General features: G+C 56.8%; 2 protein-coding genes across 9 annotated transcripts; one reads left to right on the top strand and one right to left on the bottom strand.

Annotated features, from left to right (window-relative positions):
- TKFC (triokinase and FMN cyclase) lies at nt 11-6,365 on the bottom strand. 8 transcript variants are annotated; one of them, XM_021401099.1, is made up of 17 exons: nt 6,211-6,365; nt 3,170-3,359; nt 2,968-3,078; nt 2,719-2,900; nt 2,571-2,649; nt 2,258-2,347; nt 2,114-2,148; nt 1,954-2,038; nt 1,793-1,882; nt 1,603-1,719; nt 1,346-1,465; nt 1,111-1,248; nt 796-902; nt 613-716; nt 510-543; nt 346-435; nt 11-256 (listed from the first exon to the last, which is right to left on the bottom strand). In XM_021401099.1, exons 3-17 carry the CDS (start codon nt 3,059-3,061, stop codon nt 104-106), a joined length of 1,518 nt encoding a protein of 505 aa, XP_021256774.1. In that variant the 5' UTR covers nt 3,062-3,078; nt 3,170-3,359; nt 6,211-6,365; the 3' UTR covers nt 11-103. The 8 variants fall into 8 exon arrangements, 3 of the variants coding, with proteins under 3 accessions (XP_021256774.1, XP_021256775.1, XP_021256773.1); XM_021401100.1 differs by lacking the exon at nt 6,211-6,365 and adding an exon at nt 5,410-5,524; XM_021401098.1 differs by lacking the exon at nt 6,211-6,365 and adding an exon at nt 3,435-3,684.
- DDB1 (damage specific DNA binding protein 1) lies at nt 3,878-20,958 on the top strand. Its single transcript, XM_021401066.1, has 27 exons — nt 3,878-4,016; nt 4,664-4,812; nt 4,899-5,015; nt 5,431-5,652; nt 9,746-9,860; nt 9,951-10,048; nt 10,830-10,988; nt 11,392-11,475; nt 11,825-11,941; nt 12,289-12,391; nt 12,541-12,616; nt 12,705-12,813; nt 12,962-13,140; nt 13,236-13,399; nt 13,485-13,592; nt 13,875-14,082; nt 14,516-14,611; nt 14,827-14,938; nt 15,440-15,563; nt 15,869-16,033; nt 16,386-16,480; nt 16,639-16,809; nt 19,025-19,134; nt 19,327-19,496; nt 19,683-19,785; nt 20,102-20,225; nt 20,330-20,958. The coding sequence occupies exons 1-27, from the start codon at nt 3,956-3,958 to the stop codon at nt 20,411-20,413; spliced, it is 3,423 nt and encodes a 1,140-aa protein (XP_021256741.1). The 5' UTR covers nt 3,878-3,955; the 3' UTR covers nt 20,414-20,958.

Genomic DNA, 20,984 nt, shown 5'->3' with positions numbered 1-20,984 from the left:
ATGGATGCTCTTGCAGGAGCACAAAGCTTTATTGGGGGCACACAGGGTGTGCCGACACCTCTCTCATCAGCACCCCAGCCCTGGGGAGCGGCAGGGGGATCGCTCAGCCCTGCAACCCCTCCAGCACAGCACGCAGCACCGCTGCCACTGCCACGGCCCCGGGATCGGGCTGCAGCAGCTGAGCTGAGCTGATGTAGCTGGCTCTGCCTGCACCAGCCTCCATGTGCCGAGTAGACTCTGCTGCTGCCTCCGCGCTCTGCCGAGGAACACGGGGGTGTGCTCAGCACGTGGCTGGGACACACAAGGCGACCCCAGATGTCACTTTGATGCCACCCATCCCCATACCTCCACGGCGGAGGCCAGCACCGTCAGCAGGTCGGCTCCGGGGCTGCGTAGGGCACGCAGTGCCTGCGCTGCGGCACACAGTGCATCCAGCTGGGAGACACGGGCAGGGGCTGAGCACTGGGACCCTCACCAGAAGCTCCATCCCCCGGCACAGCAGCACTCACCATCGTCCTGTCGCCTGGGGCCGCTCCTCCGTACCTGTACAGGGAGACGAGGGCTTGACAAGGTCCCACTGCAGGGGTCCCAGGGGGGTCCCGCTGCACTCACCGCTGCATGGCTTCGATGCCGGCGTCCACAGCGTCAGCCCACGCTGGGAGGTCGCTGCGGTTGTGCAGGGGTTGGGCAGCTGCTGTCAGGAACAGTCCGTATAGCTGCCGGGACACATCAGTGCATGCGGTGGGGGGAGAGTGGGGGTCCTGAGGCACACCCCCTCCCCTCACTGGGCCTCACCACGCCGGAGGAGCCACCCATCTTGTCCAGCAGGAGGTCGGCCAGAGCAGAGAAGAGATGGGTTGGGGATGGAGGCAGGGGCTGGGCGCGCATCCATTCCTGGATGGCTGTAGGGTGGAGAGAAAGGGCTGGGGCACACCCCACAGGGTCCCTCAGCTGCCCTGAGGGGCTCTGCCCCTCTTGGGGGCCTGCTGGTCTTCCCCCGTACCTGGAGTGGGAACAGTTGTGGGGACCCAGCAAGGGGCAAATGGGGGGAACCGCGTCCTTGGAGGGGGAGCCCCAGCTGATGGCACCTCCCAGGGTGCCAGCACCCACCTCGGGCAGCTCGGGCATGCGTGTGGCCGCAGTCCCCATCACCTGCTGCGCGGTCCAGCTCATTGAGCTTGTCTTGCAGGCCCAGCAGGGTGCTGCACACTCGTGCCAGCACCTGCTGCGCTCGCTCCATGCCAGGTCCTGAGGAGAGGAGACATCACCCCCCATCCTCAGAGTAGCCTGGGAAACTGAGGCACGAGGAGGTGACAACATCCTCTCACCCCACTGCTGCCCATACCCGTGCTGGGCACTCGCTTTGCTGTCTCCATTCCCTCCTTTGGTGCTGCCACCTCCGGTCTCTGGCTCGTGGCAGGTCCCATGACCACATTGGGCCATGCCACGGCAGTGGTCTCAGCATCTGGAGCAGCAGGAGCGGAGAGTGAGTCCAGTAGACCCACTCCACCACAGCCAGCAGCCAGGTACTGGTGCTGTGTCTGGAGCCACCCCATGTGTTCACATGGTCCCATGCCACTTCCCCGTGTTGCAGGCGCTCACCAATCAGCTTCAGCAGCTCCTCGTCCACCAGCAGCAGAGTGAGGGAGATCCCAGCCATCTCCAGCGCCGTCATGAAGGAGCCCACCAGTGCCCGGGCGATACGGACACCACGTTTCTCTGCAGGAATGAGAAGTATGTAAAAAAAGGAGGTCCCCAGAAGGTCCCCATGAGGTCCCCACCAAGGACTCACCCAGCCCACGCACGGCCACACCAGCCACAATGCTCAGCTCCAGGCAGGACAGACCGCCCAGGTTGTTCACCACCAGCACCACGGAGGCTCCTGCGGAGCAGTGAGCAGAGTGAGAGCCCCACTTGGGGCACAAGAGGTGCACAGGGGCCAGGGGGGCTCACCGGGGCTCAGGGGCAGGTGGGAGGCATTGGAGGGATCGGTCATGTGCGCCAGCATCGTCTCCACCGCCTCATCCGCTGGCATCACCTGGGGGAACACAGGGGGACCATGAGGGCAGGGAGGGGGTGCAGGGAGAGGATGAGGTGAGGGAATGATGCTCGCCTTCATCCTGCGCACGCCAGCTTCACCATGGATCCCTGCAGGAATATGGCAGCATCACCCCATGCTGATGCCTGGGGATGGGGCAAGGGTCACGTGGACCCATGCCCCCCAGCAGCTTGGCACAGGGAGGGGGCAGCTCCTCACCCAGCCCCAGCTCCATCTCATCATTAGCCAGCTGGAAGGTGGGCTTGGAGCCAGGCACGCTGCATGGCGACAGGCTGAGCCCCAGGGTGCCTGCAGGAGAGGGAAGGCAGAAAGGGACGTGTGCCAGATTTCAGGGCAGGCACTGAGCACGTGGGTGGTTGGATGGGGAGGCAGGAGGGCGGTTGTGTCCCAGGCACACTGCAGGTGCGTGGGGTGCTGAAGTTCACCCTGTGCTGGTGTCTCTTATCTGGCACCGTGGAGGAATAGGGATGGGGATGGGGTTAGGGACAGGGATCGGGCCCCACGCGCATACCCATGGCTTTGGTGAGCGCTGACACCTTTGCGACGATCTCATCCAAGCTTGCCCCCGCCTCAGCCATGGCTCCAGCCACCTGCCAACGGGCACCAGTGAGCGAGGGACCCCGCACGTCACCGCCGAGGGGCATTGTGTCCCCACGCACCTTGTGCACGAGGACGGTGCCACACAACCCGCGGCGCCCAGCTTTCTTCTGGCTGGCGAAGGCGCAGTCATCGCCCACCACCACCATCCGCACATCGGCCCCCTCTGCCCGCGCCCGCTCCAGTGCCAGCCCAAAGTTCAGGCGGTCCCCGGTGTAGTTCTTCACGATCAGCAGCGTCCCCGCTGCGGGCGAGGCGCGAAGTCACACCGCAGTCCCGCGGTGTCCCCGTGCCCCACAGCGTCGCCATACCTGCCCCAGCCTCCGTCACCGCCCGGATGGCCGCCAGGATGCTGCCCACAGCCGGAGAGGTGAAGATGGCACCGGCCACCACGCCGCTCAGCATGCCCTTCCCAATGTACCCTGCAACGGGCACGGGGAGCTCAGGGATGCCCAAGAGGCACCAAGCCGTCACCAAGGCCACGGGTGGGCCCTCACCTGCGTGGACACTCACCTGCATGAGCAGGCTCATGGCCGGAGCCCCCCCCGGAGAGCAGGGCCACACGTCCCCGTAGGGCATCCAGGTCGGAACGCAGGGCCACTCGGTGTCCCCGCAGCAGTTGCAGCCCGGGGTTGCATGCCACCAGCCCTGCCAGGGCGTCCTCGGCACAGCTGGCCACCGAGCACACCAGCTTCTTGGGGACCTGCGGGCACGGAGGGGTGGGTGGTTGGCTGGCTGGGGAGCGGGGTGGGGGGGCTGCGTGCTGCCCCGGGCTCACCTCCATGGCTGGGGTCTGGGCGGTACCGAGAGGACACGGAGCTCTGTCCGCTCAGCCTTCAGACCCAGGTCCAAACTCTGCTTGGAAGCGAGGGAGGGCAAGGTCCAGCCTCTCTCTGCGGGGTGGGGTGGGTCCCGCCTGGGCTGGGCGCAGCCCACGCTTGGGGGCACCGTTGGGATGGGATGGGGGTGGGGGGGGTCACAGCCCCAAGCACGAGGTGCACCGCTGGGATGGAGGGGCACGGCCCTACGCAATTCGGGGCGCTGCCGGGATGGAGGACGTTAGGAAGGGTCCCGCTCCCCGCAGGTGAAGCCCCTCCCTAAGGCTCCACGGCCACCCCGCCACCCGCTCTCTCGTCTGCTCCTCCGCGGTCCTCCCCGGCGGGCAGAGCGGCGCGGCGCGCTGACTTCCTGTGACGTCACCACGGCGGGCGGAAGGGGCGGTGGGGAGGCCGCGCTAGGCCGTAGCTCCGCGTACGCGCCGCGTTCTGGCCGGTTTCGGGGCTCGGTGCCGTCTCCGCCATGTCGTACAACTACGTCGTGACGGCGCAGAAGCCGACGGCCGTGAATGGCTGCGTCACCGGTACCGGCGGGACGGGGCGGGGCCTAACGGTCACGGCGGGACCTTGCGCGGCCTTGCACGGCGGGGGGGGGGGTGGGGGTTGTAGGGAGATGGGGTCAGTGAGGAATTGGGGGTGTTGTGGATAGATGGTTGCGCTGAGAGAGTGGAAGGGCGTTACGGGGGTCTGAAGGAAAAGTGAGGCTCCTGGATGGTATTTGTAGGGAGCCCGGGGGTACTGGGGCACCCCGGGGTTTGTGGGTGCTGGGAGCGTCTCAGTTTTCTGGAGGTGGGCATTGGGGTTGATGTGGGGCACCGGGGGTTTCCTCGAGGTTGTAGGAGGCTATGAAAGGTTAGAGGGGATATTGGGGTGGGTTTTTTTGAGGGGAGGGATAGTAAGGAGCTTGGAGAGGGGCAGGGTGTTTCTCTGGGAGCTGCTGGGCTCCAAAGGTGGGGGATTGAGCTGAGCAGAGCAGTGGGGTTTTGCTGTTTAGGGGTGCAGTGGGGAGAGGTCTTTTCCTCTGTCCAGGTTTCTTGAGCTCGTGAAGCTTGTTGCAGTGGGGCGGGCAGAACCATGAGCACTGCAAGCTGAGTTTGGAGCTGGGGGGGGGGTGGAAATCAGCAGGGCCCCAGGGTTAGAAGCTGAGGGCCCATCTCTTTCCCTCCCCCAGGACACTTCACCTCGGCAGAGGACCTGAACCTGCTGATAGCTAAGAACACACGCCTGGAGATCTATGTGGTGACAGCTGAGGGGCTGCGGCCTGTCAAGGAGGTGGGCATGTATGGAAAGACCGCCGTCATGGAGCTCTTCCGTCCCAAAGTGAGTGCGCTGAGGGTGGGGGGCAGCTCCTCACAACCCCTCCTGAGAGCCCCTGTGACCCTTCCACCTTCACTCCCTCCCTGCAGGGTGAGAGCAAGGATCTGCTCTTCATCCTGACGGCCAAGTACAACGCCTGCATCCTGGAGTACAAGCAGAACGGTGACAGCATTGACATTATCACCCGTGCCCATGGAAACGTGCAGGTGAGCCATGCCACCACGCCTACTCAAGTTAAAATCTTTCTGAGCGGGTTAGGGATCCGTGTGTCACTTTGGCTTTTTGTTGCTCATTAGTCAAACATTTCCATCAGCTGTCAAGCCAAGCTATTTTCCATCTGTTTCCAGTCTAGCTTTTAGTGAAGCTGAGCTGAGGATTATGGTCAGGAGATGTCAGTGGGCACATCCTGTCAATCAATATGTTTGGGAAGAAGCACTTAATCTTTATGCTTCGTGGTTCTACCTCATGACATATGGGAGGGCTGATACCAGCTACTGCCAGCTGGGCCACGGATGATAACAGCCCTGGATTTCCGTAGGGTGGGCTCTGGTTGAAGGGTATCAAAGCACTTCACAGCTCACTGCTATTTCTCTTGCCCACCTCCACGGATTTCCCGCTCAGGATCGCATCGGTCGTCCGTCAGAGACCGGTATCATCGGCATCATTGACCCGGAGTGCCGGATGATCGGCCTGCGGCTCTACGATGGCCTCTTCAAGGTCATCCCCCTGGACCGGGAGAACAAGGAGCTGAAGGCTTTTAACATCCGCCTGGAGGAGCTCCAAGTCATCGATGTGAAGTTCCTCTATGGCTGTCAGGCCCCAACCATCTGCTTTGTCTACCAGGTACCTTGCTCTCAATCCTGAGCTCAGTGTCTCCAAGGGTCTTCCAAAGGCGCTGAAGCATCGGCTGTGTCCCAAAGCTTGCTGAAAGCAGTGCTGTAAGGATGGGTGGGCAGAGCAAGAAATGGTTCCGAGTCCTGCAGGCTTGTTTTGTAGCCAAAGGAAGTCTTCCTGGGCCAGCACAGGATGGTGGTGTGAGTTAGGTTCACCTTCACTGGGGTTCTTAGTTCTCACAGTGTGAGTTTGCCTTTATAACCAGGTGGTAACAGCACTCTTGTTTCTCACAAATCATAGAATGGTTGGGTTGGAAGAGACTTCCAAGCCCACTCAGCCCAACTGCTGCTGTGGACAGGGTTGCCCATGGTCCCATCCAGCCTGGCTTCGAGCACCTATCTAACCTAAACCTCCCCTGTCTCAGCTTAAAACCATTCCCCCTGGTCCTATTGTTATCCACCCTGTAGCAATCAGAAGGACCAACACGATAGAAAAGGTGTTACAACAGAGATGGAAGGACCAGCACGATAGCAAGGTGCTATAAGGGAAGGGAAGTAGATGGCTCACCTGTATCAGAAGATTCTGGGTACGCAGGGGAAAGCTTCCAAGGGGAAATCTCCAGAAAGAGATCCTTCCTCAGTGGCAGTCAGCCTTTAAATGAGGCCTAAGAGGGGTGGAGCCTGGCTTCCGGTCACACAAGTGAATTGCCTCCACCTGTGCTCCCAGGGCTGGCTGGGTCTTTCCTCCAGGTGCTCAATCAGTGCTTCAGGCCATGACTCAGCAGTTCCCATACACACCCTCATAAAGAATTGGTCCCTCTCCTGTTTATACACTCCCTTCAAGTATTGGAAGGCCACAACGAGGTCTCCCCGGAGCCTTCTCTTCTTCAAGCCAAACGAGCCCAGTTCCCTCAACCTTTTTTCATAGGAGAGGTGCTCCAGCCTCTGATCATCTCGGCGGCCTCCTCTGGACCCATTCTGAGAGCTCTGCATCCTTCTTGTGCTGGGGGCCCCAGGCCTGGACGCTGTGCTGCAGATGGGGCCTCGCAGGAGCCGAGTAGAGGGGAACAGTCCCCTCCCTCTCCCTGCCAGCCACTCTTCTTTTAATGCACCCCATCATTGAAAGCCACCAGATTGGTCAGGCAAGATCTGCCCTTGATAAAGCCATGCTGGTTGTCTTGGATCACCTCTTTGTCTCGTATGTGCCTTCACATGGCAACCAGGAGGATCTGCTCCGTGATCTTCCCATGCACAGAGGTGAGGCTCACCAGCCTGTAGTTTCCTGGGTCATCCTTTCTCCCTTTCTTAAAAACGGGAGTAATCTTTCCCTTTCTCCAGTCACCAGGCATTTCATTGGACAGCCATGATTTTTCAAATATTGCAGAGAGCAGCTCGGCAGCCACATCAGCCATCTCTCTCAAGTTCAGCTCTAACTGTGCCTTGGCTTTCCTAATCCTATCTCTACAAACGTGGACAACAGCCCTGTATTCCTCCCAGGCTACACAACCCTGCTTCCAGTTGGCATACATTTCTCTCTTTTCCCTCAGTTGAAGCTGCAGGTTCTTGCTCAGCCATGCCGGTCACCCGCCTCCTCTGCTCAATTTCTTTTGCTGGGGGATGGAGAGCTCTCGTGCTCTCAGGAGGGTGTGCTCAAAGCTGCCAGCTCCATTCTGTACCCACGCCCTTAAGGACAGTTTCCCAGGGGATCCCACCCAGCAGTTCCTTGAGCATCCAGAAGTTTGCTCTCCTGAAGCAATCAGAGCGTTCCAATCGTGGGATTCCTCCCACTGCGTTTCCGTGATAGCAACCAGCTCATAATTTTCCGAGCACATCACGGTTTCCAACTCCTCCTGCTTATTTCCCACGCTGCGTGCGTTAGTGTAAAGGCACTTCAGCTGGGCTTTCTGGCACGCTACCTTTCTAGAGGGGCCCTCCCTCAAACTTCCAGAAGAAATCTGAAGTTTTCCCCCATGGCTTCTTAGAGGGACACGAGAAGGTTTCGGACGGGGGGTCGGCAACATCGCCTCCTCTGAGGAGTTCCCAGCAGACCCTACAGGACAGCTCGGAGGTTTTTCCCCGCAATCTCCTACAACAACAACATCCCCAAGCCCTTCTCTGTCCCACTGACCGCCACCCTCTTCCCCCAGCAAATCTAGTTGAAACGTCTGAACTACTCGCTCCACCCTAGCTAGTGTCGTTTTATCCCCATCCCCCTTCATACCCAGTTTAAAGCTCTCTCAACGAGCCCTGCCAGCTCCTGGGCTAGGATCCGCTTTCCCCTTGGAGACAGGCGCCGAGCAAACCGCCCCATGATCAAAGAACCCAAAGTTCCTCTGGCAGCACCAGCCTTCCAGCCACTTATTCAAAGCCTGTGTTTTCCTAGACCGCTCCGTATCCCTCACCGCCCCAGAAGGGAGAGAGGAAAACACCACTCGTGCTCCCACTCCCTCAACCATTTGCCCTAAACCCCTGAAATCTCTTTTGATAGCTCGCAGGCTTCCTCGAGCCATTTCATCACTGCCCGCCTGGACTATCAATAATGGGTAGTAATCAGAGGAGCACTGTGACCCTTCTGCCTTTCCTGGCAGAGGCAGTCTCAAGGCGTGGGGATGACCGCCTCGCCCTAGGCTCCTTCCTAGGCAGGTCCTCCCTCACCTCCCCTTCAATTTCCAGCACCCCAAACCTATTGCTTAGGGGGACCTGGGGGAGTGGGGCAGGCAGGCAGGGCGTGCGCCCGTGATGCGGAGCCGGGACTCTCTTCCAACCCTCCTCACCTGTCAGTCTGTCCAACTGTGACAGGGTGGGGGGGTCCACCACTTCTCTGGGGGTATCTCCCTGGCACCCTTCTCTGCAGCACGCCAGTGAGTCGCTCCACCACTTAGTCTCCCTGCTGGTCCTCGATCTCTCCACCTCCTCCTTGAGTTCCACCACCAGGCTGAGCAGATCATTCACCTGCTCGCACCTCACACAGGTGAAACTCCTGCCACCACCACCCCCCCCAGCAGCAGCAGGCTCGGGCACTCCCCGCAGCCAGAGACCTGAACAGCCACATTTCTGGGGCAGGCCCTCCATCTGGATCTCCACAGTCTTCATGGGGGAAACGTGGTGCTTTTTGGCTTCGAAATGCTTCATGGGTGACTTTGTCAGAGCCGAGAAACCCGACGGTGGTGTGCAGCTCTGAGAAGGTCTGCGTATCCTCGTGGGTTTGGTTGGTGCTGCTGCTGTTGCCTGGGGAAGCTGAGGCAGAGTGGGACTGCGAGTTGGCCAAGCTCTTAAACTCGGCGTTAGAGTTGAGGCAGAAGCACAAGTTTCCACTTAGTCCTCAGGGGTATCATAAAGCAGGAACTCCATCTCCGCGTGCATTCAGCAAGTGAAAAAGGTCTCGTCTCGCAGGATCTGACATTTTTATGCTTGCAGTTACGACCGAACCGAGAGCAAATCTGTTAGCGATTGGTTCGTGATAAGCACGTCTTGTGCAAATAGAGAGCAAATGAATCTCTGCCTCTGTGTCTACCGACTGCACTTCATCCTTGCAGCGGGATGAGATGTGAGTTGGGTCTGACTCACGAGGCCTTACGTAAAGCGCTGGGGTTAGGTTGTCCCTGGGAGCCTGACTGTGTGTGCGGAGGGGGAACGTATCCAAGCTGCTGCTTTGTCTGATTCCTTCTCGGTTTGTTCATCATTATCACGGGATTTGGATCAAGGAGAATAGCAGCGAGCGTCTGAGATAATCTCTGTGTAGCTTTGAAACCGGAGGAGAATACCACAGAGATGAGCAAGTTTATTTAAAAAAAAAAAAAAACAACAGGCTTGAGAACTGCTGTTGTAAGGAGTAAAAAGGTCCAGAAATGCCAAAGTGGTGTTAACAATTCCTTTGCCGTTCGATGGTCTCGCTTCAGCTGTAAAATGGACAGGATATGCTCCAGCTGTGCTAATTCCTCCTCTCCTCCTGCAGATCTGTTTCTCCCCCTGGCTTCCCCCTCTCGGTCAGCTCTTTGCTTCTCCCAGTGCTGGACCGAGGTCTTCTTCGTGGGCTGCTCCTCTGCTGCAGTGCACGTGACGCTGTCTCCTGTTCACGTCATCATTTTTACCTCCTCTTTCAGGACCCTCAGGGTCGCCACGTCAAAACGTACGAGGTGTCCCTGCGCGAGAAGGAGTTCAACAAAGGTCCTTGGAAGCAGGAGAACGTCGAGGCCGAAGCCTCCATGGTCATCGCAGGTGAGTCCCTGCTGCGTGTGCTGTCTCCCCTTCCATTTCAGGCTCAGTCCTGCTGCACAGGTTCACTGATAAGACTTCTCCTCTGCACAGTGCCAGAGCCCTTTGGAGGCGCAATCATCATTGGGCAGGAGTCCATCACCTATCACAACGGAGATAAATACCTGGCTATAGCTCCACCCATCATCAAGGTAACACCTTAACCCTGCCTTCTCCTACCCATTTCCTGCTGTAGACACTACTGAAATTCCTAGCTGAACGTCCTCCCTGAATCCAGCAGATTTTCAGTTGCCTGCTGGTTGAACCAAAAAGTCCTCGCTGTATGTAACGAATGGGGCAAGAAAGAAACCTTTCTCATTTGAAGGCTTTTGGTGACTGTGGGCTTAACGATAGTAGGTGCTTCTCAGTCTGTTGTTCCTCTCTCCGGAACAGCTTGTGGTTTCTCAGGAGCCCCTAAGCTGCAACCTTCTGCTGTGTTTGTGATGATGGCTCTCTGTATGGCAATAACCATTGCTGTTCTGTGCCCAGAAATCCTCCTGAGCAAGGGGGCTGCTGAGCTGCTTGGAATCAGGAATTTCATCTGTTCTTGTCTTTAGCTGTAGCCTAGTAGAGCCACTTGCAGAGATTTGGTGTCAGTGTTGCTCGCCCACACCTGGTCTGCATTTTGGGGACTGAGGGATGTTTGTGATCCCTGTGGTGACGGCAAGTGCGTGCTTGCACCGGAGTACGGGCTCCGTGGAGCTCTTGGAAACGGCGCAGTAAAGCTGAAATCTTGGGAGGGCCCCAGAGAAAGGGATTAATTAAGAGGTAGTGAGCGGTTTGGGCACTGGTCCAGGCCAGAGCCTGGTTTCAGTTCAGCCAGCGAGAGATACCAACGAGCCCCTTGGAGACTGGGGCCCACGTGAGGACGACTGGGGCACTTGTTCAAAGGGAAACAACAGCTTGCTGACAGTTCCCTCCTTTCGCACGCAGCAAAGCACAATCGTGTGCCACAACCGCGTGGATCCCAACGGGTCCCGTTACTTGCTGGGGGACATGGAAGGACGCCTCTTCATGCTGCTCCTGGAGAAGGAGGAGCAAATGGATGGCACGGTCACCCTGAAGGACTTGAGAGTGGAGCTGCTTGGTGAGGTAGGACGCTGCTGCACCGCCTGTGGTGTCCCTGCCACTTCTCTTTGGGGGGGCTGGGGGCTCCTCAGGCCGCAGGTGCTCTGCTGATGCCAAATAGTGGAAGTAGCTTCTCTGCGGAGCGCAGGCTGGGGTGATGTTTTTCTCCCCACAGCTGCCAGCTCTGAACTTTCAGTTGCCAGACGTGGGTGATGGAGTTCCCCGTCTGAGCAGCTGGCTGTTCGTCTTGCACGCTGTCCCTGGGAGAAGTTTGGATTCTCCAGGGGTTCTGGGGAGGCATTAAATCTCCCTCCCCGCACCCGGTGCCTTTCTGTTACGCTGCAGTTCAGCTGTGATCCTTGGGGAGCATGGCAGGGCCCTTCTCACCTTTTCATGGTGGTTTCACCTGCACCTTCTCCATTCCCAGACATCCATTGCAGAGTGCTTGACCTACTTGGACAACGGTGTGGTGTTTGTTGGCTCTCGGCTCGGGGATTCCCAGCTTGTGAAGGTAAGTGGTGGCATTCTCCTGGCTCAGTCCTGTGTTCAAACAGGATTTTGTACATGCTTGCCTTCATCCTGACCTCAAGAGCGATCCAACATTGGAACGGGCTGCCCAAGGAAGTGGTGAATCACTCCTCCAGAGATGTTCAAGAAATATGGAGATGCAGCACTGTGGGTTGTGGTCAGTGGGCACAGTAGGGATGGGTTGGGGTTGGACTCCATGATCTTAGAGGTCTTTTCCAGCCTTTACGATTCTGTGAGATATATTTGGGGAGAAACTTGCTTTTCCTTGTCTGCCCTGCGCTCTGCTTGCTGTGGCCTTCTTGTTGGAAACTTATGGTTGTGTTTGTTCACAGCTCAACGTGGACAGCAATGAGCAAGGCTCCTATGTAGTGGCTATGGAGACCTTCACCAATCTCGGTCCCATCGTTGATATGTGCGTGGTAGACCTGGAGAGACAAGGCCAAGGGCAGGTAACGTTGATTCTGCCTTGCCTTTATCTGTGCTAGGGATGTCTGGTTCTGGCAGCTGCGCGTGGGGTGTCCATTGAAGGAAAGGACTAGGATTCACTTACCTGAGATTTAAGTCTTATCCTGGTGCAGGGAAGGTTTTGAGGTCTTGGACTGAAGGGAGGTTCTGAGTGGGAAGGCTCCTGTTTTCATGAGGAAGGGTTTCCTCTCCTGCACTGGGGAAGGGTCAGCAGCCAAACCCCTTCCCTTAAGAAGCAGAGACAATAGGGATCCCAACTTCCCCTGAGCCCAACTCTGCAAGGAAGCCTGGGGAGGCTTCCCCAGTTGGTAACTGCCTGCTTTTCCTCCAGCTGGTCACGTGCTCGGGTGCCTTTAAAGAAGGTTCACTACGGATCATCCGGAATGGCATCGGGATTCACGAGCATGCCAGCATTGACCTGCCAGGAATTAAAGGTGTGTGAGCTGGTTTGTGCTTTCCCATACAACCCACGGCTGGAGAGGGCCCAGTGAGGACATATCTCTTGGCTGGGCTGTGAGTAGGGGACTTGCCACCCGCCAGCTTCTGGAATATTGGCTGTGAGCGTGTGGCCTTTCTGTTGCAGGCTTGTGGCCCCTGAGGTCAGATTCTCATCGTGAGATGGACAACATGCTGGTGCTGTCCTTTGTTGGCCAGACCAGGTGAGGTGGGGTTAAGGCCACGCCAGGCTCTCAGCCTGATACAACAGGATTGGAGCACGATAAAACAGATTCTCTCTTTCCCTTCTAGGGTTCTTATGTTAAATGGAGAGGAGGTAGAAGAGACGGAGCTCACAGGGTTTGTGGATGATCAGCAGACCTTCTTCTGTGGCAACGTTGCACATCAGCAATTGATCCAGGTAGCGCCCCTTCTAGAGATGCCATTCTCATTTTGATTCCATTGTTCTTCTTGGCTGTGGGTTATTTTAGATCTGCGGTGCCCATCGGAGCAGGGTCTGCAGTCCTTCCTTGGGTCGATGTGAGAAGGCAAGTGTTTTCTCTCCTCAGATCACCTCTGCCTCTGTGAGACTGGTCAGTCAGGAGCCCAAAGCCCTAGTGAGCGAGTGGAAAGAGCCCAACGGGAAGAACATCAGCGTGGCTTCCTGTAACAGCAACCAGGTGGTGGTAGCTGTGGGACGAGCCCTCTACTACCTGGAGATCCGACCCCAGGAGCTCAGGCAGATCAAGTAGGTGCCTGTCTCTCCAGACCCAAAGGTTCGCAGCCTCTGCTGCCTTTGGACTTCCTGACTGACGCCTCTGTCTGATTTCTGCTTCCTGCCAGCTGCACAGAAATGGAGCACGAAGTTGCCTGCCTGGACATCACTCCTTTGGGGGACACTAATGGCATGTCTCCTCTGTGTGCGATTGGCCTCTGGACTGACATCTCCGCCCGCATCCTAAAGCTACCTTCCTTTGAACTGCTGCACAAAGAGATGCTAGGAGGAGGTAGGGCTCTCCTGGGCCTGCTGGCAGCAGAGACTGACTTGGTAGGGCCACGAGTGACATCAGCCTTCTCTTCTGCTCCCTGCAGAAATTATCCCTCGCTCCATCCTGATGACAACCTTCGAGAGCAGCCATTACCTTCTGTGTGCCCTGGGGGACGGCGCTCTCTTCTACTTTGGGCTCAGCCTTGAGACAGGTGACTGCAGGCTCTAGCACTGAGTGGGCTGCTTGGGAGGGTGTTTGGGTTTGTGCCCACTTACTTGCTTTGGATACCTTTTATTCCCTCCCCTCCCCCATCCTTCTGGAGGAGATCTCTGTGGAGAAAGCAAACTGATGCCCACATCCACTTCTTTGCTGACAGCGGGACGCGTTCACTCACACTCATTTCCTCCCAACACATCACAGCCACATAGCTCTGTGCTGCCCAGCTGCCCTGGGCTCTCTTGGGGCAGCTCAACCTGGTCCTCCTTCCCTGCAGGCTTGCTGAGCGACCGCAAGAAGGTGACCCTTGGCACTCAGCCCACCGTCCTGAGGACTTTCCGCTCCTTGTCCACCACCAACGTGTTCGCCTGCTCCGACCGCCCCACCGTCATCTACAGCAGCAACCACAAGCTGGTCTTCTCCAATGTCAACCTGAAGGAGGTGAACTACATGTGTCCCCTCAACTCAGATGGGTATCCTGACAGGTAAGCCTGCCCCACAGCACAGCTTGAGGGAGCTTGGGGGCTCTGCGTCGGCACAGACTGCGTGGAGAGCGTCCTGCTCAGCCCTGGAGGCACATCCACCTTGTCCAGGGGACATGCCTGTCTGACACTGACTGATCAGTGGGAGAGCCTTCATCATAGATACTCTTGCAATGTACAGCAGTCCTGGCCTGCCTGAGGGCACTCCTTACTCCTTTGAGCTGTTGATGGATCCTGTGTGAGAAGACATGTGTGGGGTCTTAAGCATTTATCTCTCTCTCTGCATCAGCAGCCAGAGAAGCTGCTCTAATCTGGCTGCTGTACAGTGTGGGAAGGGGAGCCTGGTCAGCAGTTTGGGGGTGAGGGGAAGAGCTGGGTTCTTGGCTGTGCCACTGGGCTTACAAGCCCCACTGCTCACAGTTGTCCTCCTGTACAGCTTAGCGTTGGCTAATAACAGCACGCTGACAATCGGCACCATCGATGAGATCCAGAAGCTGCATATCCGCACGGTTCCCCTCTACGAATCACCCAGGTGAGCTGAGAGTGTAGTTTTAGGGCCCGTGCTCTGCTGGGGGGAGGCTTTTCCATGGGCAGAGCCTACTCTGTTGTGGGCTCGGTTAGCACACGGGCCAAATCGATGGCTTCGTGCTGAGAGTGGGCTGTGCAGGAGAGCAGTACTGTTCTTGTTGGCACTCCTTGGAGCAACCTGGCCTGGCGTCCCTGCTCACACAGCCCTTTGTCCTGCAGGAAGATCTGCTACCAAGAGGTGTCACAGTGTTTTGGTGTGCTCTCCAGTCGCATCGAGGTGCAAGATGCCAGCGGGGGCACCACTGCACTCAGACCCAGCGCCAGCACCCAGGTGAGGGGGTAGCTGCCAGGTGATCCCTCACCCCTGGGCTATGTGTACTGTAGCTCCTCTGCCAAACCACAGTGCAGATTTTTCCTCAACAGTCTTCTTTTCCAAAGCTCTGACTACAGTCTCGCCCTTGGTCAGTCTGGGAGGAGATGGGGTGTTAAGATCTTGCTGTGGTGGTCACAGAATCCATCTGCGTCGCTCTCTGGCAGCCTTGGCTGCCTGGTCACCTTTGTTTTGGGTGCTGCTCCTTCAGTACAGGCTTCTGTTCAGTCTCCAGTGGTTCCAGTCAGAGGTTCAGGCAAAAGCTGTGGTGGAAGCTTCAGCACTCTGTAAACTCTATTAATGCTGTTGCTCAGCAATCCTACCTCTGCCTTGCACATCACTGATGCAGAGAGCACGTCCCATTGCTCAGGCCTAGGGAGCTCCTTCTCTCCCGCTCATCCCACTGGTCCCCAGTTTGCTCAGCCAGGTTGCATGAGGACGTGACATCTTTCTGTGCCCTAGGCCCTGTCTAGCAGCGTGAGCACCAGCAAGCTGTTCTCCAGCAGCACAGCACCGCACGAGACATCTTTTGGAGAGGAGGTGGAGGTGCACAACCTGCTCATCATCGATCAGCACACCTTCGAAGGTACCAGCCCAACATGCTGCCCAAACTGCTTGAATGCCCATCAGCCTGTGGCTAAGACCTTCACAGTCCTGTGATCTCACACATCCCCTTAGGAGTGCTTTTCCTCCAGCATAAGCCAAAGGGCATAGGTTGGAGGTGTAATGCTTGATGGCACGAGGTAGCGAGGGAATCACCAGACTCTGCACCTTGTTTGTGTTTCTGAGCTTTTAGCTGTTCCTAGGCAAGCTGCTCTGCCCGTGCTTGGGGGTGCTGCCTGCTGCCACCTAAGGGACCCACTCGTTTCTGCCTTTCCCTCTTTGCAACAGTACTGCACGCTCACCAGTTTCTACAAAACGAATACGCCCTCAGCCTGGTCTCCTGCAAGCTTGGCAAAGACCCAAACACCTACTTCATCGTGGGTACTGCCATGGTGTATCCTGAAGAGGCAGAGCCAAAGCAGGGCCGCATTGTCGTCTTCCACTACTCGGACGGTAAGAGCAAAGGCTTCTTGTCTGCCTAAGTCCAGCTGCTTGAGGGCAATCAGAGAGATCCAGGCAGGTTCTGCAGGGGTTGGTCACTCTGCTGTGGGCCATCCCAGCGTGTCCTCTCCTCCCCAACTGCCAGAGAAGCCCAGGAATCCCTCACCAGAGCCACATTCTGGGATTTGCTTTCTGTGTGTCTGCCCCTGTTGTCCTCCCATTGCTGCATTGCTCACCCACAGATCCTCTGAGACAGTTACTAGTGAGAGCAGCATTGCTTAGAGCAGCTTGTGCAAACCCTCCGTGGTTTGCTGGCCCCGGGAGCACAGTGCAAATAACTGGGCCTGTTATGGATTGATTGCAGGCAAGCTGCAGAGCCTGGCTGAGAAGGAGGTGAAGGGAGCTGTGTATTCCATGGTGGAGTTCAACGGGAAGCTGTTAGCCAGCATCAACAGCACGGTAAGGCCCTCGCGAGACCTCAGCTTCCTTCCCAAGCATGTGTCAGAACTGGGAGCTGTTCCAGCCATGTGGCTGTCAGCAGAGCCTGCTGGGGAAGCGTGTCCTGGCTGGCACAGGTGTCTGTCCCAGCTCAGAGCCTCGTCCCTTCCTTCCTCCAGGTGCGCCTGTACGAGTGGACAGCCGAGAAGGAGCTGCGCACGGAGTGCAACCATTACAACAACATCATGGCTCTCTACCTGAAGACCAAGGGAGACTTCATCCTCGTGGGAGATCTGATGCGGTCTGTCCTGCTCCTCGCCTACAAGCCCATGGAAGGAAACTTCGAAGAGGTATCAGTGCTGTTGGGTAGTCTTAGAATCATAATCACTCAGATCAGAAAAGACCTTCAAGATCATCGAGTCCATCTGTACCGCACCCTTTGGCCAGCTATCTGTGGCTGCATAACTACATCAGGTACCAAAGGGGGGTCCTGGTCTGCCATAGGGACATGATGAGGGTCCTCTTAGCAATGAAGACTGGAGTGTTGACCACAATGTCAGTAGGCCACGTACAAATCACTGAAGGGACCACTGAACCTCCCACCCCCAATAATCTCCCCCAAGGCACAAGTAGGCCACACCACCTTGGTCCTACTTGCATCTTCCAAGGCCATTCTATTCTATGGGTACTGGGTTCTAGATTCTCAGGGGCAGGGAGCAGAAGGTTATTTTCATTTCCAATTTGGGGTCTTACCTGATCATCAGTGTCCATAATTTCTATCTTAAGAAGGGAGGCCCACGTAGTCTGTAGCATCTTCAAGGCATTGGGTCTGCCATCTCTAGGCCTTACATTCAGGTCACGCAGGGTTTCATAGAGTCTCTTTGTCCACCCCTGCAGGGACCGGGAGTCTTCAAAGCAGCCTTCAGGATGCCATTATAACATTCAGTGAGGCTGCTCCCATTGGGTTATATGGCAGATGAAATCGCCATTCAATGTTGTTCTCTTCTGCCCAGCGCTGTATCATCGTGCCCATGAATCGACCTGTGGAGTCCCATATACCACCATTAACTTGGTTAAAGCCTTGATGGTGTAAGCCTCGTTTGCTTTTAGTACCAGATAGGCCTCCATCAGTCCACTTGCCGTGTCGACACAGGTTAATGCATATTTGGCCCCCTCAGATCGTGGGAGAGGGCCTGTATTATCAACTTACCACCTTGTTTCAACGGTGATGAAGACAAACTACTCCTCTGGCTGAGATAGGTGACGCATCGTGCCACTGTCTATGCTTGGGCCACCCCTCTCTTAGGAAGGTGGGTCAGATCTTTCACCCACCCCTGAATTGGCAAGGTGGTCTTAACTGTGACCTCAGATGTTTGGGTTATTGGCTCTACCCCCTGTAATGCAGAGTAGGGAGCCAATAACTGTTTTTCAATCACGCCGTATCTTTCCTCTACTCCATGCCAGACCCGAGACCAGAACCCAATTGGGGTTGGAACAGAACTCTGGCGTTGCCACAGGCCCCAGCCAAAGCCACCCTGAGTGACATGAATGTCCAATTCAGCTGGGAGGGTGGGATCAAATATACCCAGTGCCTGGGCTTGTTTAACAGCCAGTTTTGCCTGTTCAAAAGCCTTCTGTTCCGTTCTCCCTAGTCCCATAGTTGCCCCTTTTTCATGAGTTTATATAATGGTCTCAGCAGCCAATCACAGCTCTATCCCCATTAAACTTAGTCAGAATCCCATGAGTAATTGATGCTTCCACGCCTGTGTCATCCAGCCCCATAACCCTTTGTATGCTCTTTCTGGACCAAAAAATTGCCAGCTCAACATAAGGCCTCGTGTCTCATCTGCAGGCCCTTGTTACATGGGGACTAATATCCCCTATCAAGCCATGAATTGGGCAAGTGCCAAGTCTTTTTCCTCAGGTGGTTCAGGCATCATAGCCCAAGTCACCTGGGGAGGCTTTTTCCTTTTGTTAGGGGCTGTAAAGTCCTCTGGTCTCCAAGTATTTTTCTGGTACTTGTTCAATTACAGTGGAAAAGGCATTACAAAAAGAGGCAGAATAGCAAGGTGCTACAAAGGAAGGGAAGTAAATGGCTCACCTGTATCAGAAGATACTGGGCTTGCAGGGAAAAGCTTCCACCAAGGAGGGATCTCCACAAAGAGATCCTTCCTCAGTGGCAGCCAGCCCTTAAATGAGGCCTAAGAGGGGTGGAACCTGGCTTCCCATCACACAGGTGAATTGCCTTCAGCTGTGCTCCCAGGGTTGACAGGGTCTTTCCTCCAGGTGCTCAATCAGTGGTTCAGGCCGGGACTCAGCAGTTCTAGTAGCACTTGTGCACTACTAGTAGCATCCGTGCACTCGTGAGAATGGCATTGGCATGGTCTGGCCTCGTTTGCCCTGGCATCATCCAAGTGCAGCTTAGGCCGGTGCCATCTCCACAGAGGCAGTTTGTGCCTTTTGCTCAGTAGAGAGGTCAATGGGGCTCCTGGGTGGGTTGAAGGCGTTTGATAGCAGGACAGGCCATCTGTGCACTGCACTGCCTCTCCTCTTGTCCCTTTCCAGATTGCCCGGGACTTCAATCCAAACTGGATGAGTGCCGTAGAGATCCTGGACGACGACAACTTCTTGGGAGCAGAGAACGCTTTCAACCTGTTCGTGTGCCAGAAGGACAGGTGGGCTGGCAGGAAGGGGGGGTTGTAGCAGTGCCTGGCAGGAGGGAGGAAGCATTAGGCTCCTCTGCACAGTCGGAGGCGTGCGTCGGGCAGGAAAATGGGCAGAAGCTGGCCCAGCTCTGAGACGGGAACTGGGGGAGCTCGGCTGCCCCCCCCCCGGCACAGATTTGAGCCGAGTGCTTTGGCTTTCAGCGCCGCCACGACTGACGAGGAGCGCCAGCACTTGCAGGAAGTGGGGCTGTCCCACCTGGGAGAGTTTGTCAATGTCTTCTGTCACGGGTCCCTGGTCATGCAGAACCTGGGAGAGACGTCCACGCCGACGCAGGGCTCCGTTCTCTTCGGCACGGTCAACGGCATGATAGGTGAGGGGGCAGGGAGCGCCTCGGCCTGGAGTTTCCTTACATCTCTTCTTCTTCTCCCTGCCCTTGTCCCAACCCCCTCAGGCAGCAGCCTCCAGCTGCAGTCCTGCCCCGTTCCCTGCCCTCTGGCAGCTGCAGCAGCGTGGTCTGCAAGATGCCGAACTCTCATCGCCGCGTTTTCCTTGGCAGGACTGGTAACTTCGCTGTCCGAGAGCTGGTACAACCTCCTGCTGGACATGCAGAACAGGCTGAATAAAGTCATCAAGAGCGTGGGCAAGATCGAGCACTCCTTATATCCTTCCGTGGTGGTCCAGCTGGGAGCCCGTGCCGCTGGGTGCTGGGGGGCTGTCTTGTGCAGGGCTCGAGGACAAGCTGGCCTTGGTGGTAGGGCCAGTGTTGGTTTCCCTCTGATCCCAGGAGCTGGCTGTGCTTGAGGAACTGCACGCAGTGAGGTCGAGTTCCTAAGATTGCCACGTTTTTTAGGGCTATTTTCTAGATAAATTCGGTGAGGCGGCGCGGTCAGGCTACGGAGCGGAGAGGTTTTATTCCCAGACGCAGCGTGGGCTGGGTGTCACTCCACGTGGATTTGGCTTCCTTGACATTGCCACCTGGAGATCGTTTCACACCGAGCGCAAGACAGAGCCAGCGACGGGCTTCATCGACGGCGACCTGATAGAAAGCTTCCTGGACATCAGCAGGCCCAAGATGCAGGAGGTGGTGGCAAACCTGCAGGTGGGGACGCTGCTCGGAAGCGGAGGCCGTGCTCAATCCCGACGCGTTTCTCCATCCAGCACCTGATGTTTCCATGCCCTGACGCCTTCCCTCTCTCTCTGCAGATCGACGACGGCAGTGGTATGAAGAGGGAGGCCACCGTGGACGACCTGATCAAGATCGTGGAGGAGCTGACCCGCATCCACTAGCAGGATTTGAGGTTTTTTCCCTGACGCCTTCCTCCACGTAGAGCAAGGGGCTTTCTTCCCCTGGCTGGCTGCACTCAGAGCTGGCAGTGCCCCTTAGCCAAGGGGAGATGTCCGACGGGGAGCGGCCTGCTAGGGATCTGGGGGCACCATGCTGTTGCCAGCTTGGATTTCACCACCGACCCTACGGACTCGACCAGAGCTGGGCTCTCCACAGCAGCGCCCACGCCTGGGTTCACGCTTTGCTCTTGTCTTTTTTTTTTTTTTTTTTTTTTTTTTTTTTTTTTTTTTTTTTTTTTGTGGGGGGGAAGGGGAAGGGAGAAGAAGCGAAGCTGCCTCGAGCGCGAGGGCTGGAGGAGGTATCAGGGTGGGGAGGGGTGAGATCTGCGGGCCCGGAGCGTTTCCCTGCACCTGGGGAAGGAAGCAGAGGGAGACAGCACGCTCCTCACTCTCCACAGCACCTCTGGCTCGCTCAGGGAGGGAATTTCTGGGAAGCTCAATCCGTTGTGGAGCCCGAGTTTTACCAAATAAAGTAGTCCAAACGGAAAGGTGCGCCTGCTGGCCGTGCCGTGCT

The sequence above is a fragment of the Numida meleagris genome, chromosome 6 (assembly GCF_002078875.1).
Source record: "Numida meleagris isolate 19003 breed g44 Domestic line chromosome 6, NumMel1.0, whole genome shotgun sequence".
Taxonomy (NCBI): Eukaryota; Metazoa; Chordata; class Aves; order Galliformes; family Numididae; genus Numida; species Numida meleagris.
Note: the sequence above shows the minus strand (reverse complement) of the source record. Positions and strands in the feature narration are given on the sequence as shown.

Coding starts and splice junctions, on each gene's coding strand:
- TKFC (XM_021401098.1), bottom strand. Junction 3,079..3,169: donor CCATGAGCCTGCTCATGCAG/GTGAGTGTCCAC, acceptor TGCCCGTTGCAG/GGTACATTGGGAAGGGCATG. Junction 1,466..1,602: donor GGAGCTGCTGAAGCTGATTG/GTGAGCGCCTGC, acceptor CTGCTGCTCCAG/ATGCTGAGACCACTGCCGTG.
- DDB1 (XM_021401066.1), top strand. CDS start 3,956: ATGTCGTACAACTACGTCGTGACGGCGCAGAAGCCGACGGCCGTGAAT. Junction 10,049..10,829: donor TAGCTCCACCCATCATCAAG/GTAACACCTTAA, acceptor TTTCGCACGCAG/CAAAGCACAATCGTGTGCCA. Junction 14,939..15,439: donor GACCCAGCGCCAGCACCCAG/GTGAGGGGGTAG, acceptor TCTGTGCCCTAG/GCCCTGTCTAGCAGCGTGAG.